At 48.2% G+C, this 17808-nt stretch overlaps 1 protein-coding gene across 1 annotated transcript in view; it reads right to left on the bottom strand.

Moving 5' to 3' along the window:
• LOC144098172 (phospholipid-transporting ATPase ABCA3-like) overlaps positions 1-17808 on the bottom strand; it is a 679994-nt gene that overhangs the window by 634792 nt on the left and 27394 nt on the right. The window contains exon 4 of the mRNA XM_077630692.1: positions 3387-3674. Coding sequence (XP_077486818.1) covers positions 3387-3674 — 288 coding nt within the window. The remainder of the gene's footprint in view (positions 1-3386; positions 3675-17808) is intronic.

The raw sequence follows: 17808 nt of genomic DNA, 5'->3' as shown, positions 1-17808 counted from the left end.
ACAGCAGCTTTCGTTGAAGTGAAAAGATCAAATTCACTGGAGGACGTGCGTGCGGCCATCCACGACCATCTCCGAAAGCAGCACCCCGACCCACGCATCGCGGGAGGTGAGCGCATCGACAGTGTCACGTCACCGGCTGTCGCGCACTTACACGGTCACAACGTGCAATGATCCTCCGCGCGCGCTTTGGCTGCGTGTGGCCCGGGGAACGACGGGTGCGTCACGGAATCGCGACGAGTGATGTGTGTGACGGATGCGGTGCAGTGGAAACACTAGAACACCTGCTCCTTCGCTGTTCCGCGTTCGCCGATGCTCGTCGCGATATGCTCGCGGCCTATAGGGCGCAGGACATACTACCAGACTCCATCAAGACGCTATTGTGGCCGCAGGGCAGTGCGCGCACTCGTGAGCGAACTTTGGTGAGCCTCTGTGCATTCCTCGAACACACCGGCTTGACGTCCCGTCTGTTCTCCGTCAGGTAGTTACACGCAGTGACCGAACGCTCCGCGAGTTCTACCTTGAACGATTAATAACTGGACGCCCCACTCCAGTTGTAACCAACACAGTGCTGTGCGCGTGTGTGATTTAATTCCTCTAAAATGAACTAATCACGCGCACAACCTGGACACATTTCTTATTGTGTAAATAGTTTGTACATATTACTTCTCCCCCTATCCTCTATTCCTGTCCCCTCATCTCTTCATTTCATTTCTCCATTCTGCCTGCTGTCCTTCATTTCCGCTGCCCCAGCTGAGGTGCTTCAGTATCGATGGCAGATGCCGGGGCTAGCAAAAATCTTTTCCTTTCTTTTTACTATTATTTTTAATAAAACCACTAACCACCATCAATTCACTCCTGCACTGCGGCGCATGCCCGGACACTACATGCAATAAGCCGTGCCTGCCTTTGATGGTAAAATAATTATGAGGAGAAGCTGTGACCAGGTGGCGTCTGAACTTGGCGGGGCGTTTCTACAATAACGTTGGTTTTCGTCCTGCTCCCTATAAAATAGAGGGGAATAATTGTGGAAACGACCCACCTGTCAACTGGTGTCAAACAGAAGGCATGTTTTTGGACTGCGCATAGTCTTTGATATGATGTTCGAAGCTAAAAAAGGTGCGCCATCTTTGGAGTAAAAATCAGCCGCGAGTGTGATTGTTGTGTACCCCTTTGGCCCTTCTTTGTATGTGCGCAGTACCGTTTGTTGATCGCTGCCCTGTGTTTGGGCTTTAAGTGCATGGAGAACATAATTTGCACGGAAAAAAATTGGCAGTGGCTTAGCTCGGCTATGCCAGGATATACGTAGTGAGAGGTGCGTTTCCCTGGCTGAGATTGTTGTTGTCACTGTATGTTTAGCAATGTATGTTTAGCAATGAGAGACATTGGGTATACACATCTTTTATTCATTTTGCTTGAGAGAGACGAAGACTGCCCTATGATCTGTGAAGTAGTATGCAGCGGTCTAATTTTGTCTATTCTGTATTTCGATTCTGTAGAGCCTCTTTAGCATACAAGCTCTATAATAGTTCCCCATTGTGTAGTATGGACGTGAGGGTCCGAAGCTAAAGTCAAACTTTTCTTTCATACGCTGACTAAGAGAGTACTGTTTCCTGTTGGAATCACCCAAAGTCACACACATCTGTGAAACCGTGCCGTAAGCTGCTATACACGTGGCAACCACATCAATTGTCTGCTTGACAGATGTTCCCGGTGCCAAGTACACTGCTTGGATGATAATGCCGCTTTCCAGAAGCCGAACACAGCAAGCTTCACCATTATTCACCGCGATTGAAGAGATGGAGATGTCTGACAGCGGTGATATCTTGTTTCACGCGCTCAGACTCCAGCGTTATTATTTGGTTCAAGCCAATTTCCAGGAGACAACCTCAGGATCGGAAGAGTTAGTCTTATCTTGTCGATACCGCCGTCAAGCAGCGGCTGGACTCTCCTCTGCATGCATGTCGAACGCTGGGATACAGACGCCCACTACATCTACGCTTTTTATACGCAATCCTGCGCATGCGACGCGGGGTTCGGGTGATAGAGCGGCGTGCTGCGAGGCGGCGACGATTGATTGTAAAACATTTATTGCGTCGAGAGCAGGTTGCAGAAGACACATACTAGACGAAGAACGCTGCGCAGTAGTGGGGTCTCTCTGGTTACCGTGGTATCGGCGCATGCGCACTACTCACCCGCGTGACGTCACGCTCGGCTTTGACGGTGGAGCAGGCGCGCGGCGACGGCGAAGCGCACGCCACACTTTGCACCTCTTCGGTTTCCATGGTAACGACGCATGCGCAGAACTGGCCTCTCTCATGTACAGCGAAATGCTCGACTGGTAGCCTAGTGTAGCTGCCACTACAATATCTAGGCGGCCCTCTACGTCGCAGAGGGGAAAACTAAAGCGACAGAGAGAGTAGGTTTTTAAAAATTGGTTGGATTGTTGGGGGGAAAGGAAATGGCGCAGTATCTGACTCATATATCGTTGGGCACCTGAACCGCTCCGTAAGGGAAGGGAAAGAAGAAAGGAAGAAGAGGTGCCTTAGTGGAGGGCTCCGGAATAATTTCGACCACCTGGGATATTTAACGTGCACTGACATCGCACAGCACACGGGCGCCTTAGCGTTTTTCGTCCATAAAAACGCAGCAATTGAAAATTGGTTTGGGGGGAAAAGAAATATTGCAGTATCTGTCTCACATACCGGAGGACACTTGAACCGCGCTGTAAGAGAAGGGATAAAGGAGGGAGCGAAAGAAGAAACGCGCTGTAGTGGAGGGCTCCGGAATAATTTCGACCGCCTGGGAATCTCTAACGTGCACTGACATCACACAGCACACGGGCACCTTAGCGCTTCACCTCCGTTGGAACGAAGCCGCTGCGGTCGGGTTCGAGCCCGGGAACTCCGAATCTGTATAGCCGAGCGCCCTAACCACTGAGCCACCGCGGCGGGTTGTTAAACAACTGTCATCTCTGGCTCCTGATGAGTGCACTTTGTCGTGCGTTAATTGTCACTTAGCGTTCAGTTTAAGGCGTGTAATACTCGTCCAAAACATCTTTTCTAGATTCGCTCAAACATGGCAGCATGGCTAGTAAATGAGTAGTTCGGCACCATTTTTGAAAAAAAAAGTGCCCGTGAAGGGGTTAAGCAGTCACATGCTCGCAAACTGCGTATTTAATAAATTATATTATATATTGGAGGTTTGCGCAGAACGCGCCTTTAGGGCGCCTTCCTCTGTCTAAATTCCGCTTGCCTTCTCGATTTCCCCCGTTTCGGCTCAAGCACTGGTAACTGGGGAGGAAGGTGTGCAGACGGGCACCCCTTGGGAGCATGCATGCAGGTGAGTAGTCGAGGCAGCCAGACGGCGCGGCTTCGATGCGTGCGTACCTCTGCAGCACTTGTGCAGCCTGGTGACCAAGTAGGCTTCTTCCCGTGTGTCAGGCGTGAAGGCGAACGTGCAGGCGAATTGCAGGAACTCCTGGCCCAAGTGACAACACGAGGCGCGCTCCAGGTAGGCGCTCCGCAGCTGGCCCGTGCCTCGGGCCAACGTGAACTGGGGCATAACGCGCAGAGGCAGCGAGGCGACTTCCACGTAGCTGTCCAGGTCCCGCTTAGCCCGGAAAGTGGACACCGTGCGCGGGGCGAATACGCTCAGGCACACGTTTAACACCGTGCCTGCGTAGTAACACATGTTTTACGCTCTTTATTAGAAGCATTTGGCCTCAGCGGCGCCGCCGTAATGGAGGTCACAATGGGGTGACCACTCGAAACCAGCGGCAACCACTGTGTCTCGAGTCAAGGAGCTGTATAATTTGCCTTGTCCTGACGGCGTGCTTGCGTGTGCAACTACGAACGTTGTTTGATTTCTTATTGTTTAGCTTTACTCTAACACAAACCAAAGAGTTTCAGTATACTGCGTGTATTCGTTGGCTGATAACGTACTCAAGTATTGCTGGTATAAATTGCGCTGTTTGCAAAACACTAAAAAGGTGGTAGCCAGCGCTTCTGTTCTCTTGTGCGGGCCTTTGCAGTCCTTGTTTAGCGGGGCTGTTTGACTTGCGTAATGTAGGAATTAACGCGAACAGAATTTTTAATAATGCTCGTAGGCGCAAGGCTCGGCAATGAGGAGAAAAGAACGCCGGAAACGTATCGAGCCTGGAACCGAACTACCGTGCCGTGTGCATGGCATCACATGCACATGTCCCTACGTGTTGTATATTTTCGGCTTCTTCGTCCAACCGAGCTTCGAGGCGCTGTACCATGAGTGCTCTACAGGGCCCTCGCATGAAAGTGTACCGTAAGTCAGGTATTCTTACAGGGATACTGGCATTGTTTGGCCTACGGCGCAGCTAATATTAACGTTGGACGCAGCCGCATGGTCTGCACATGCGCTAGCGTGCTGAGACAGCGGCCATCTCAACGTTCTTAGACAAGGTCAGTTTCGTAGCTCCGTTCGGAAGGCGACTGCAGTGGTGGTCGCGGGAACGGGTGGCGCTGTAGTCGAACTTTTCTACATAGTCTGGCAGCGCAGCAGCTTCGTTCGCTGCAGTAACTACAGCTAGTCGGATATTCGGATGTGCTTGGATGGTGCTCGTAGTGATTCTGAAAACTTCCTTGTCGTGAAAGCTGTGCACTTGTCTTCAAACGAATGTTACATTTCCCATCCTGCTTTTTTCATTTCATTTTCATTTATTGAAGCCTTAAGGGCCCGTGGGCATTACATAAGGCGGGGGCAAGAACAGTGTGTACAACATATGGTACCAGCTCAACAAAAACAAAAACAAAAAGCAATGAAACGAAACAAAGCAAAACATTAAAATTAAAACATTAAAATTAAAAACATTAAAGGAGATAGTAACACAGGATCAGATTATTTGATGAAGCCGAATACATCACGTAAGACACAGGTGATTCGCTAATTCAGTGCGGAAAATTTCTCGATCTGTGCAAGAAGCAATATTATCAGGCAGGGCATTCCATCGGGCTACTGCATCTGGGAAGAATGAAACATTCATAGCTGATGTGCGGCCTTTAATGGGAGCTATGGGATGAGTGTGGTTTAGGCGAGGGGATATTCTTGATGGCGGCTGCAGCAAAGGATGCCTGTTAATAGGGCGGTAGAAAAAGGAATGAAGGAGGCATAGGCGTGATACGATGCGACGTGATTGGAGACTTGGGAGGGAAAGGGCTCGTTTGAGTGCAGTGACACTACTATCACGCGAGTACTGTGACATGATGAACCGTGCAGCTCGATTTTGAACGGCTTCTAATTCATTTGTAAGGTATGCTTGTGAAGGGTTCCAGATGGATGAGGCGTATTCAAGCTTTGGGCGTACGTATGTCTGATAAGCTAGTTGTCTGATTTCAGGTGGTGCTGATGTTAGGTTCCGTCGCAGATAACCAAGAGTGCGTGAGGCCTGGGAGCATATTGAATTAATATGAGTGACCCATGATAAGGATGATATCAGGTGAACGCCAAGGTATTTGTAAGAGGAAGTTCGGGCAATGGGAGTTGAATTAATATGGTATGTGCAGTTAATAGAGGTTTGTTTACGAGAAAAGGACATGAGTTGGCATTTGTCTAGGTTAAGTGGCATGCGCCATTTTTCACACCATGATGCAATTGTGTCTATATCATTTTGTAGCTTAATAGTGTCTTCAGGGGCATGGATGATGTTATAAACGACGCAGTCATCCGCAAAAAGTCGAAGTTTGGTTATTGTGTTAGATGGGAGATTATATATGTAGATTACGAATAACAACGGTGCATCCGGCTGCACAAGTTGCAACGGAAACGACGCCACGGATAATCCATTTTTCACGTTGCCCCCTTATGAAAGTCAGTTTAAAGGGTGGAGCAGATATTTCGCCACAAGAACAGCTGTCTTGCTTATCTAATATATGTGTGCGTAATTTCGAGGATGATATTATCAAGTAATACAAACACTTTGTAATCGGTCAAGTGGTGCGAGCTATTCGTGCGAATTGCGCCCTGCCCGGTGCCGCCCTGGACTGATTCCTTTTCATGCGGATCGAATCTCTACACCCGAAATTGTGCAATGCAGGCGAAATTCACCCAGAAAGCTAACTTCCATGCAGGCTTATAAGACCGCAGATCCTTGCATCGACAGTACGCACGTAGTCTTCAGCGAGCCGTTCGTATGCACTCATTCCGAATGAATTTTGCTGTGTGCACTGACACTTGGTAACATGGCGACTGTGACGCTACCCTCTATAAACGGGCGACATGGAGCTATACTCTGTCAAATAACAGGGAATGTATGTAGATTTTTCTTCACCAGAAAGCTAGCGGCAGGCAGTATAATAATTCTGAAGGCTGTGTCAAGAAGATGGTAGCTGCATCGTTAATGGCTGCAACAATCTGCACAACCAGCTGCTGAAAACTGCAGCCTCTTTTATTGGGGCTTGAGAGAATGCTGATGGAAGCATATGGTTTAAAGATCTGTGTAGGTGCAAAGGCAAATTCTGAACAACAGGAGCTGGAGTCAGAAGGAGTTCATTACAGACAACTGCCACAAGGAAGAAAAAAGAGCAAGGTCCTTTCACTGAATACATCATTCAAGTTACAAACCAGTGAATTGAAAGAGCGTTGGTCGATCTTCTACCTTTTGCAGTGTCTGGCGTTCATTTCGTCATCATACGGAATTACAGTGCACAGCTCAATGCTTGTGCACTGAAATAGCTTTGTCATAACATCCGATTGGTGTTAATTGAAAGAACACAGTGGAAAACTAAACTGCTTTGAAGGCACGTGGCACACACTACACGTAAGAAGGTGAAGCGTGCCTAGTCTAGTATCATATCGTTCGTCTCAACCTCATTGTGTGCACTCTCGCGCCCCTCAAGCAGCATGGTTTTCCACCATGCACCAACATCATCTAGGCCACATTCTGGTTTTGCGCACTGCGGGGAAAATGATTCACCTCTATGTATCGGCGCGGCGCAGCTTGTCTTTCAGGAGGCACAAACTGCAGAATTGCAGATTGGGCTAGTTGGTGAGAGCTGGTTTGTGTGCCTCGTCTCCTACTTGGTCTGTGTGTGTTTTTGCGCTGTTGAACCACCACTTTCGAGAGACGATGCAGACGACGCTCGAGACACGTAAAAAGCGCAACTGCAGCGCTATTAGTTCTTTAGATATCCATGGTAGTTGCGCCAGCTAGCGGGAGGGTATGGGAAGCTGCTAAACTGATTGGTCTTAAACGTTGGTCCATTTAACGAGGGGGAGTAGCGACCTTCTCCTAAATTATTTCCTCGATGTCGAAACTCAAGAGAGCACTGGCAGCGCGTTAGGGCAAAGGTACTGTCCAACTCGGGCTAAACAGCGATACATCCAAATGCGTGTCTCCAGAGACGGCGGCTTGAGGCGGCCAAGCTCACTACTACCTCACGGGCATTCAGGAGCAGGGTGGCAGCCTTGCGCGTGTGGCGAATAGCTCGGAACGGTACTTCGTAGGCTTCGGGGAAAATGCGCGTGGAGGCGGCAAGATACGGATGCACAAAGATGGTGCAGCGGCGGGGACGGCGAGGCGAAGCAGGCCGTAGGTTTTTAATGAAATCTACGAGAAGTCTTGTGGCTGATCTGGCAGCTCCTTCCTCAGACGTGTGCAGTAAACTTCAGTTGATCTGGCGTGTGTCCCGTCGGTTGTTCTTCTCAGTCTGCTGTGTTATTTTCGCGCTAGTTACTGTGTTGCAACCTGCCCCTCGGACGAGAACATGTCTGGGGGACGCAGGGGCGTACCGTAAACGAACACTGTCGCGCAATACTGGGTGGCGTCCTCGGTTTGACGGCCTTTAAATCAACAGGGGAAAGGGTCAATGCAATGGTTGCAATTGAGTCCGGTAGCCAAAGCGACCTTCAGCTGGCAGTTAAGGCGTTCTCCCATGCCGTTGGAGGATGGGCGGTACGTAGTGGCACGATAGTTTGGATCCGTCTTCAGCAAGACTGTCATTTGAGCTAGTTGGTTGTAGCATGATATGGTTTACGCAAAAAGCGTACATGCGCTAAAAGACGGAGACGACGCACACACAAGACAGGACTGGCGCCAGTCCTGTCTTTGGTGTGTGCTGTCTCCGTCTTTTAGCGCCTGTACGCTTTTTGGGTAAACCATGTCAGGATGCGCTCGCCTCATCCGCAACGTCCTAAAATCGAACCAGTGCCACATAAAATTGAAAGCTTCATGCCTCGAAAAAATCGCTGTCTCTAAACGTGTTTCCAGCAACGACATACACCTTCCGCAATGCACGCTGCGCGCTCGATGGTGTAACTTAGGCACCTTGCGCGAAGGAAGGCGGCACGTATAGAGGCAGCCGATAACTTTATTGTGACTTTTCGCAGTGAGTGGTTAATACCGGCGTGAAGGTAAAGTTTGGAAATTGACGGAGAAAAAGAAATGGCCACTGTGAGAGCAAGCGCCGACTGCCAGTTTATCGGAAAGCGCAGACGATCGAGGTCAATCCACCGCTGGGATTCATAAGGCGAAAGGGCAAATCTAGTACACAGGCTAAAAAAAAGGCACAACAGACTAAACTGCACACAATGCAAAACAGAAGTAACAATGTTTTACCCGACATCAGTAGGGATAGAAAATATATCAAAAACAGGAAAGGGACATATCGAGACAGTTGAAAAAAAATCGATGAAAAGCTTGGTTACCAAAATATCGCAGTCAATAATAAAATTGTGCCCGAATTTTTTCAACGTCAGCATTGCGTATTAGGCACTTTCGGTGTCAGTGAGTTTTTTTTTAGTGTATTTTTTTCCATGCAGGGCACATCATAGCCTTAGTTGCTTTTGAGCCATGAAACTACATATATAACTTTCGTGCGAACGCACGTGCAAGCCTGTCCATGACATGGTGTCGTGGCTGCATACTGCGTATGAGGGACACCATAGGAGGGCCCAGGATTAGTTTCCAAAACCAGGAATAATTTAATATGCACTGACATACCAGAGCAGAAGGAAGTTCTCACATTCCGCCTCCTGCGAAAGGCAGCCGCTGCAGGCGAGATTCGACACCGCGTTCTTGTGCTCAGCATCTTCAACACCTTAGACAGTGACGGACCGCAGCAAGGAATTCAGAATTCTTTACCGCACTAGTGGAAGTTTTCGCCAGCCGGTTCATTTCTCGCCTACGACCGTGCCTGTCATCAGAACCACTTGACAACATTTCGAGCAGGCTTTGGTTTAGACGAAGCATAGAAAGCATCATTAACCGACATAGCTTCTTGTGGTGTCACAGGCTGCATGCGTGATCCTGCGGAAGCATTTTATTTGATTTTCTTCCACAGTCCTCTGTAATGTATGTGTCACTTAATTCCAAACCAAATTTATGTGAACAAAATGCAATCAAATGCTGTGTTAGATATAACTACCTCTATGATATCCTGTGGGTATCACGACCGTTTTTTGCATGAAACTCTTGAAAAGGCTGAGGTTATTTCCACTAACTCGAAATACAACGTACCACTTCCTCAAGAAAGAATCATTGCAGTCGGAAGCCTTTGTCGGAGGTTTTGCTGTGGGTTACGAGCTGGTACCTCGGGAGGAATTAATGTCGCCCTGATAATTATGCACTTTGCTCGGATAAACGCCGCCTAGTCAACAGTTCTAGAGGATAGACGAAACATGGAAAGTTCTGCAAAATGTTTCGCTTAATACAGTGGCTTTAATTGTTACATGAAATGTGGCAAGCTGTATTGTGCCTTGCCAACCGGGAAAGTGAATTTTGATGAGAAAATAGCAAATGTTCTCGCCATAAATTATTATCCGGCCGAACATGATTGGTTTGAAGAGTTAAAGTGTTTCTCATTCTTTGTCACCTGAGAATGAAAGATTACATGGAATAGAAGTGCATCCCGATGAATAGTAATGGCCTCTCTTATTAGCGGTGCCAGGAAAACAGGCGCTTTAAATTTTCATGTGAAATATAAGCCACTCATATGCGGTTTTCAATATTGGCTGTTTAAATTTTTTTTTAGAGTCAGTAGCGCTTTATCTGCAGGAAAAGGCAACAATTTCCTGTCGTTGGTAGAGGTAAAACGAGAAAGTCAGACGGCTACTTAGATTTCGCTTAATAGCAACGGATGTGCACGCTTGTGATGATCAATGCTCAGTGTATTGTAGGCGCCTTTGTTTCATTGTTGTTGGTTCTTATTTGCCGATATGCTTCAATTGCACTTGTTCGTATGTAAGCTCTCACCGGACCCTGTAATACTCCAAACCGAGATTGACCGAATTGTGAAAAAATATTTAGTTAATAGAACGCATGTTTACCTTATGAGGTCTTCATCTCATAAAAGATTTTATTGCGAGGTCACAAGAGGAACACCGCTCCCGCGCCGCTATTATATCACAACTGAGGGAAAGATCCGATTATGAAATAAAAGCAAATGGATTATGATGGAACAAATAGAACAAAATGTATAGTTAAAGTTTAAGGAAAATAAGCTTACTATTCGCGTAGACACTCGACTCCATGACTGTATTCTGTCTACCATTGAGTACCAATGCGACTGTATTTTTTCGTTTGTTTTTGTTTAACTAAAACTTTTATTGATTCTTATTTTACAAAATAGTGCTTACAGCATTTGTTATCAGGAACGGCAGAATGGCTACGGGAAAACATGTCTGTCCTTGTTACCGGACCTTTTCAACCGAAAACATAAATAACCCACAAAAAAAACTGTAAGCACGTTGATTTAAGGTATCACCTGATACTCTAGATCTTTTTGGTATAACCTGCTATTCTATATCTTTTTCTTCATAACCAGTTCTCTCTCTTTGGCTTAACCTAATAGTGGGACTGTTAATCATAGTTCTCTCTTTTTGGCATCACGCTTTGGGCTGCGAATGTAAAAGCGCCAACAAAATAAGCATGAATGATGTGCAGCTTCTTTTTGTGCTTGTTGGATCGGTTTCCAACAGAACAGATTATTTGCTGTATACGACGTAAGTAACGAAGAACAGTTGAGTCTAAGATCGCAAAATAGGTCCTCTATAGTTTAAAACTTACGGAACAGATGCGTTTACAATATTTGCTGCCTATATTAGTTCTTTCTTGTTCTCGTTCCCTGTACAAGAACACCATGCAGTTTAGAACGAGATAACGAACAATGCAGTGATTGCTTTAAGCATCGAGCTCGGGTTTAACCAATTGGTTAGAAGGAAAGCTACTTTTCTCAAGCACCTTACAGACAGTGCCATCAGGCAGGATAGGTCCAAGATAAGAAATCAGTAATTCATACCTAAACCTTACCTCAAGAAATCATTGCACATGAAATTCAAGGTGTTGGCCTCTGCATTGCAATTCGACATTTCGACAGCTAATTTCACTTTACCTAGAAGTTTGCTAACGTAGCCTGAGCAGAACGACGGTATCTACATGGGCCACGCAGAAAACATTTCTGCCGCGATGGCTCAGTGGTTAGGGCGCTCGACTACTGATCCGGAGTTCCCGGGTTCGAACCCGACCGCGGCGGCTGCGTTTTTATGGAGGAAAAACGCTAAGGCGCCCGTGTGCTGTGCGATGTCAGTGCACGTTAAAGATCCCCAGGTGGTCGAAATTATTCCGGAGCCCTCCACTACGGTACCTAATTCTTCCTTTCTTCTTTCACTCCCTCTCTTATCTCTTCCCTTACGGCGCGGTTCAGGTGTCCAACGATACATGAGACAGATTCTGCGCCATTTCCTTTCCCCAAAAACCAATTATTATTATTATTACATGCTCCGCTTCTTTTTTTTTGCGTCAAGCAGCTAGAAAAATCTACATGAGATCGTGCCGAGGGCCGTACGCAGAAAAAAAATTCTGACATATTCTGACTTCCTGATTATTCGCTTTTTGTGCGCCAAGCAGAGGTACGCTTTCTTTAAAAATCTTATTTGGTTTAATACAGCCGAGTCCCTCATGACCGCGTTCTGTGGCTTATAGTGCACACGGTTGGTAGCCCACTACACAAGAATGAAGAGTGAGGAGATAAAATAAAATGAGCGATCGCATTATATCTGTTACTTATTCCCTTCGCGTGTGCCACTTACAACACGAAGGTATGCCAGGAACGTGCGCCTGCGCTTAATAAAATGTGAGTGTAGCCCCACTGAAAGCTTTTCTATGCAGTCAGTGCTTGCGTGTACCCACACGTTCTTTGACATTTTTACATTTGGTGAGGAGTCAATGTGTAGAAAAAGTACGCTGCTTTAATCAGGACTAAACAAAGGCCAAATGTGAATATATATATATAATTGGTATAATTGGTTTTTGGGGGAAAGGAAATGGCGTAGTATCTGTCCCATATATCGTTGGACACCTGAACCGCGCCGTAAGAGAAGGGATAAAGGAGGGAGTGAAAGAAGAAAGGAAGAAAGAGGTGCCGTAGTGGAGGGCTCCGGGATAATTTCGGCCACCTGGGGATCTTTAACGTGCACTGACATCGCACAGCACACGGGCGCCTTAGCGTTTTTCCTCCATTAAAACGCAGCCGCCGCGGTCGGGTTCGATCCCGGGAACTCCGGATCAGTAGTCGAGCGCCCTAACCACTGAGCCACCGCGGCGGTGCCCAAATGTGAATGCAATAGGAAGGTCAAGAGTGACTGTCCGATTGATTACGCACAACAGGGAACTGATCGGCTAAATGGCGCTCAAGCTAAATGCTTCATCACAGTTATGCTAGCGGTATTAGCGCCATTCCTATTTCTAGTACCTGCTTGAAAAAAAATACCAAATGTGAATTCAATTAGTATTTTTTTTCAAGCAGGCACTAGAAATTGGAATGGCGCTAATACCGCTAGCATAACTGTGATGAAGCATTTAGCTTGAGCGCCATTTAGCCGATAAGTTCCCTGTTGTGCGTAATCATTCGGACAGTCACTCTTGACCTTCCTGAAATCTGTCAGGTGAAGAGCAGTAAACAAGTAGCCCCGCCACTGGGGCCCAGTGGTTACGGCGCTCGGCTGCTGACCCGAAAGACGCGGGTTCGATCCCGGCGCGGTGATCGAATTTCGATAGAGGCGAAATTCTAGAGGCCCGTGTACTGTGCGATGTCCGCGCACGTTAAAGAACCCAGGTGGTCGAAATTTCCGGAGCCCTTCACTATGACGGTTCCCATTGCCTGAGTCGCTTTGGGACGTTAAACCCCCATAAACCCGTAAAAAAAGTAAAATTAATGTATAGATGACAATTAAGTTATTATATTAACAACAACCGGATACTTACATAAATTACACCATACACTCGAACAGGTGTCAATTCGTCACTCTGAAAAATATTTCTTCTAGCATTGTCCGGGTTATGTCTGGCGTCCCCCAGGGATTCGTTTTGGAACCACCGTTATTTCTACTGTTTATTAATGACATTGTGGCAGATCTTTCATTCCGCGTGAAGCTGCGCGCGGATGACTGTATTTTGTATCAAGTTTTGTCTTCGGTTCACGACCAGGGGCGTTTAAATAATGACCAAGCGAAGGTGGTTGCGTGGTGCAACAAATGGCAGATGTCCATTAATTTTGAAAAAAACCGTCTTTATGGAAATTACACACAAGAAAATAACTCTTCATTTTGTGTACGGTACTAACAACGTATTATTATTAGAGGCGACAGAGTTAAATATTTGGGCCTGTAGATTACTAACAACCTTTCGTGGTCAAAACACATAGACGCTGTCGTAGCAAATTCAACGCGGAAACTTTTTCTTGAGGCGCTCACTAAAAGTTAACCCCACCTAGTGTTCTTCTATTGGCGTACAATTCCTTCCTGTGTCCGTTACTAGAATATGCTGTAATCATCTGGGACCCCTTCACGTTATAATATGTTCAGAAATTATAGCGAATACGCCATAAAGTAGTTAGATTTGTTTTTGACACATATGGCCGTGCATCTGCTCGTGAGGCGAAGTGGGTTACCCCCAGTCGTTCAGCGCTATCGACAAAAATAAAGTTTTTCTTTAAGCTTATAAAGGTCATTATAAAGTTAACACTTCAAATTGTTTTGCTTACTCCTCAGGTTATAGCATGAGGCAAAGACATGCGCTAACAGTAACGTTTTTGAACGTGAAAAATAACAGCATTAAATATTCTTTTTGTCCGAGGACAATTACTCAATGGAATAAATTTATTAGTGGGACTGTTAATCATAGTTCTTTACGGAAGTTTGAAAAGTGCCTGCAGATGTTATGAATTTGAGTGTGTTTATATGCTTGTATTTGTTTTTTCCCACCCTGCTATGATCTGCACTAAATCGCAGTTTCTATAAATAAATAAATAAATAAATAAATAAATAAATAAATAAATATATAAATTGTAAGGCTAAAGAAGAAGATGCGTCGGATGATTTGAAAAGACGAAGACGAGGTGACAGTGTTCTCGAGAGTTTTTGCCAGCGCTACGCTTGTGTGTCTTTTGCCGATCTGATCCCAGACTGCTGCCGTTGCCGTTCCCGTCGCCCCCAGTACCTCGTAACAAACCCCCCGTTACATTTGGTGGAGGTGCCGGGTAAAAACATCGGCCCTGGAGCTCCGTAGTCGTGCTCTCCCGGCGCGCACGATGCCTGAGGACGTCCAACACCAGGCCGTACAAGTGGGCCAGGCTGTCATCTGTGCCGGCTCTCTTCGTCAACGGGACCCGACCATTTTCAGCGGGACTGACGAGAACGATGTGGAAGATTGGCTCACATCGTACGAGCGGGTGAGCGTATACAACAAATGGGACGATGTGACGAAGCTAAACAACGTCATCTTTTATCTCGCCGGTGTGGCTAACCTCTGGTATCGCAACCATGAGGCAGATATTCAAACCTGGTCCATTTTTAAGACAAAATTTGCAGACGTATTTGGTCGACCGGCTGTCAGGCAACTCCGAGCCGAACAGCGATTGCGTGAACGATCTCAGCAGGCTAGTGAAAGCTTCACTAGCTACATTGAAGATGTCGTCGACTTGTGCAAGCGGGTCAACGCTCGTATGTCGGAAGCCGACAAGATCCAAAACATCTTGAAAGGCATCGATGACGACGCTTTTCAGATGCTTCTAGCGCGCGACTTGCGTACCGTTGCTGAAGTCGTCACGCTGTGTCAAAGCTTTGAGCAGTTGCGCAAGCAGCGGATTCTGACACGCCAGCGGCCACAGCAGGTTGAGTCGCTTGCTGGGCTCACGCCTGCTCCTGACCCCTCGCTGCTACAGCAGATTAAAGACTTCGTGCGGGAAGAAGTGGCACGTCAACTTTCCTTTCTGCCGAGCGCTCACGACCGACCATCATATCTGACTCCAGCGCTCCGACATACAATTCAAGAGCAAGTTGCTGAGGCTCTTCCACCGGCTCATCCGTCACCACCTGTCACGGTTCCGCTGACATACGCTGACGTTGTCGCCAGACCACAACCTGTGGCGGCTCCGCTCACATATGCCGAAGCCGTCGCGAGACCGCCTCCTGTCGCGGCTCCAGTGACATATGCTGATGTCGTAGCAAGACCGCAGCCGCCAATCTATAGTGCGCCTCCGGCGCATTTTTGAGGGCCAGTGGCTTACCGACGACCTACTCCAAGGGTCAGCGATTTCTGGCGCACAACGGACAATCGGCCGATTTGCTTCTTTTGTGGTCTCCCAGGTCATGTAGCTCGGCATTGCCGCCGTCGTCTCCCGGACGCGGAAATTCCTCCCCAAGCTCCTGGGTACTGGCCCCCACCGAGTCAGTACTCTGTACCAGCTGCGCCGCCGCAAAGTCGTACTTCCTCGCCGGACCGTTCTACCCTCTCCAGCCGCCGGCCCTCTTCTCCACGACGCCGGTCTATTTCGCCTATGCGACGTCGCCCCACCGCTAACCAGGAGGAAAACTAGGCGCCGCAGTTCCTGAGGCGAGAACTGCGTCCACAACGAACTTCGAAAGGCCTCATCCGTCAGCCGCTAACCTCATTGAAATTTCCGTCGACGGCGTTTCTGTCATGGCGCTTGTCGACACTGGTGCTGCCGTTTCCGTCATGGACGCAAAGCTGTGTAGTTCTTTAAGAAAAGTAAGGACGCCAATTGCTGGACTGTCACTGCGCACCGCCAGCGCTCAGAACATCCAGCCGTCAGCAGCGTGTACCGCTCGCGTTGTAATCCAGGGGACCATTTATGCCGTCGAATTCATCGTACTGCCCTGCTGTTCTCATGCTGTTATCCTGGGCTGGGACTTCCTATCGCGCCATGCTGCTATCATCGATTGTGCTCGAGCTGAAGTCGAGTTCTCTCACCTGCCCGAAGCTGTCTTGGACACTGCCCCTCCTGGTGCCTGTGTTAAGGCCCTAGTTGCCGAAGACATTGACCTGCCTCCCTGCTCTTCAGTCCTCGTACCCCTCTCTTGCGGCCCTCTTCGCGACGACACTGTCCTCTTCACTCCGTCCCCTATCTTTCTGCACCGCAAGTGTCTGCCTCTGCCATACGCTGTACTGACTATATCCGCTGGCCTCTCCGTACTGTTCGTGTCTAACCCATTCTCGTTCCCCAACGCCTTGCGCCTAGGTGAATGTCTCGGCACGGTACAACCATTCGCGTCTCTGCTCATCCGCGAAGAGACGGACGACGCGCCGCACCTCTCCATAGCCGCACTCAGCCCACCTACTGCTGCGCCCGATCCCTCCTCAACCGAAGCATTCCTTCGCTCCATCGACGACAACCTTCCAGCGCCGCAAAGGGCACAGCTTCTCACTTTACTTAATCAGTTTCGCTCATCATTTGACTCACAAGTTCCTTGGGCCAAACTTCCACTGTCACCCATGCCATCGACACAGGTGACCACGCACCGCTGCGACAACGTCCCTATCGTGTGTCTGTCGCCGAGCGCCAAGTTATTGAAGACCAAGTCGACAAGATGATCCAGAGCGGCGTCATTCAGCCCTCAAGCAGCCCATGGGCGTCGCCTGTGGTGCTCGTCAAAAAGAAGGATGGCTCCATACGCTTCTGTGTAGATTACCGCCGCCTTAATAAGATTACGCGCAAAGATGTCTATCCCCTCCCGCGCATAGACGACGCTCTGGACTCTTTGCAAGGGGCCGAACTCTTTTCATCTCTTGATTTGCGTTCCGGGTACTGGCAAGTTCCTATGAAAGAAGCCGATTGCCCCAAAACCGCCTTTGTGACACCGGATGGCTTGTATGAATTTACGGTGATGCCCTTCGGGCTTTGTAACGCCCCCGCGACTTTTGAGAGGATGATGGACACCATTTTGCGCGGACTTAAGTGGAAGACATGCCTTTGCTACCTCGACGACATTGTGGTCTTTTCCCCGGACTTTGACACCCACCTCTCCCGTTTGAAGCACGTCTTGACCTGCCTCTCTGACGCCGGCCTGCAGCTGAACTTAAAAAAATGCCGTTTTGCCGCTCGTCAATTAACCATCTTAGGTCATGTTGTCTCTAAGCAGGGCGTCAGTCCCGACCCAGCGAAACTTCGTGCTGTGGTTGACTTTCCCAAACCTACCTCCATCAAAGACCTGCGCAGCTTCCTGGGTTTGTGCTCATATTTCCGCCGGTTTATTCGCAACTTTGCGTCCATTGCTGCGCCTTTGACTCAACTGCTGTCTGGAAGTGCGGATTTATCACTGTGGTCTCCAGCGTGCGACGACGCATACACCACCTTGCGCCGTCTCCTCACGGCGCCGCCCATTCTGCGCCATTTCGACTCGGCCGCTCCTACCGAAGTGCACACGGACGCCAGCGGTGTTGGCCTCGGCGCTGTCCTCGCCCAACGAAAACCTGGCTTTGACGAATACGTCGTTGCTTATGCTAGCCGCACACTCACACCAGCAGAACGCAACTACTCCGTAACT

The sequence above is a fragment of the Amblyomma americanum genome, chromosome 7 (genome assembly GCF_052857255.1).
Source record: "Amblyomma americanum isolate KBUSLIRL-KWMA chromosome 7, ASM5285725v1, whole genome shotgun sequence".
Lineage (NCBI taxonomy): Eukaryota > Metazoa > Arthropoda > Arachnida > Ixodida > Ixodidae > Amblyomma > Amblyomma americanum.
This window is presented reverse-complemented; position numbering and strand designations above follow the sequence as displayed.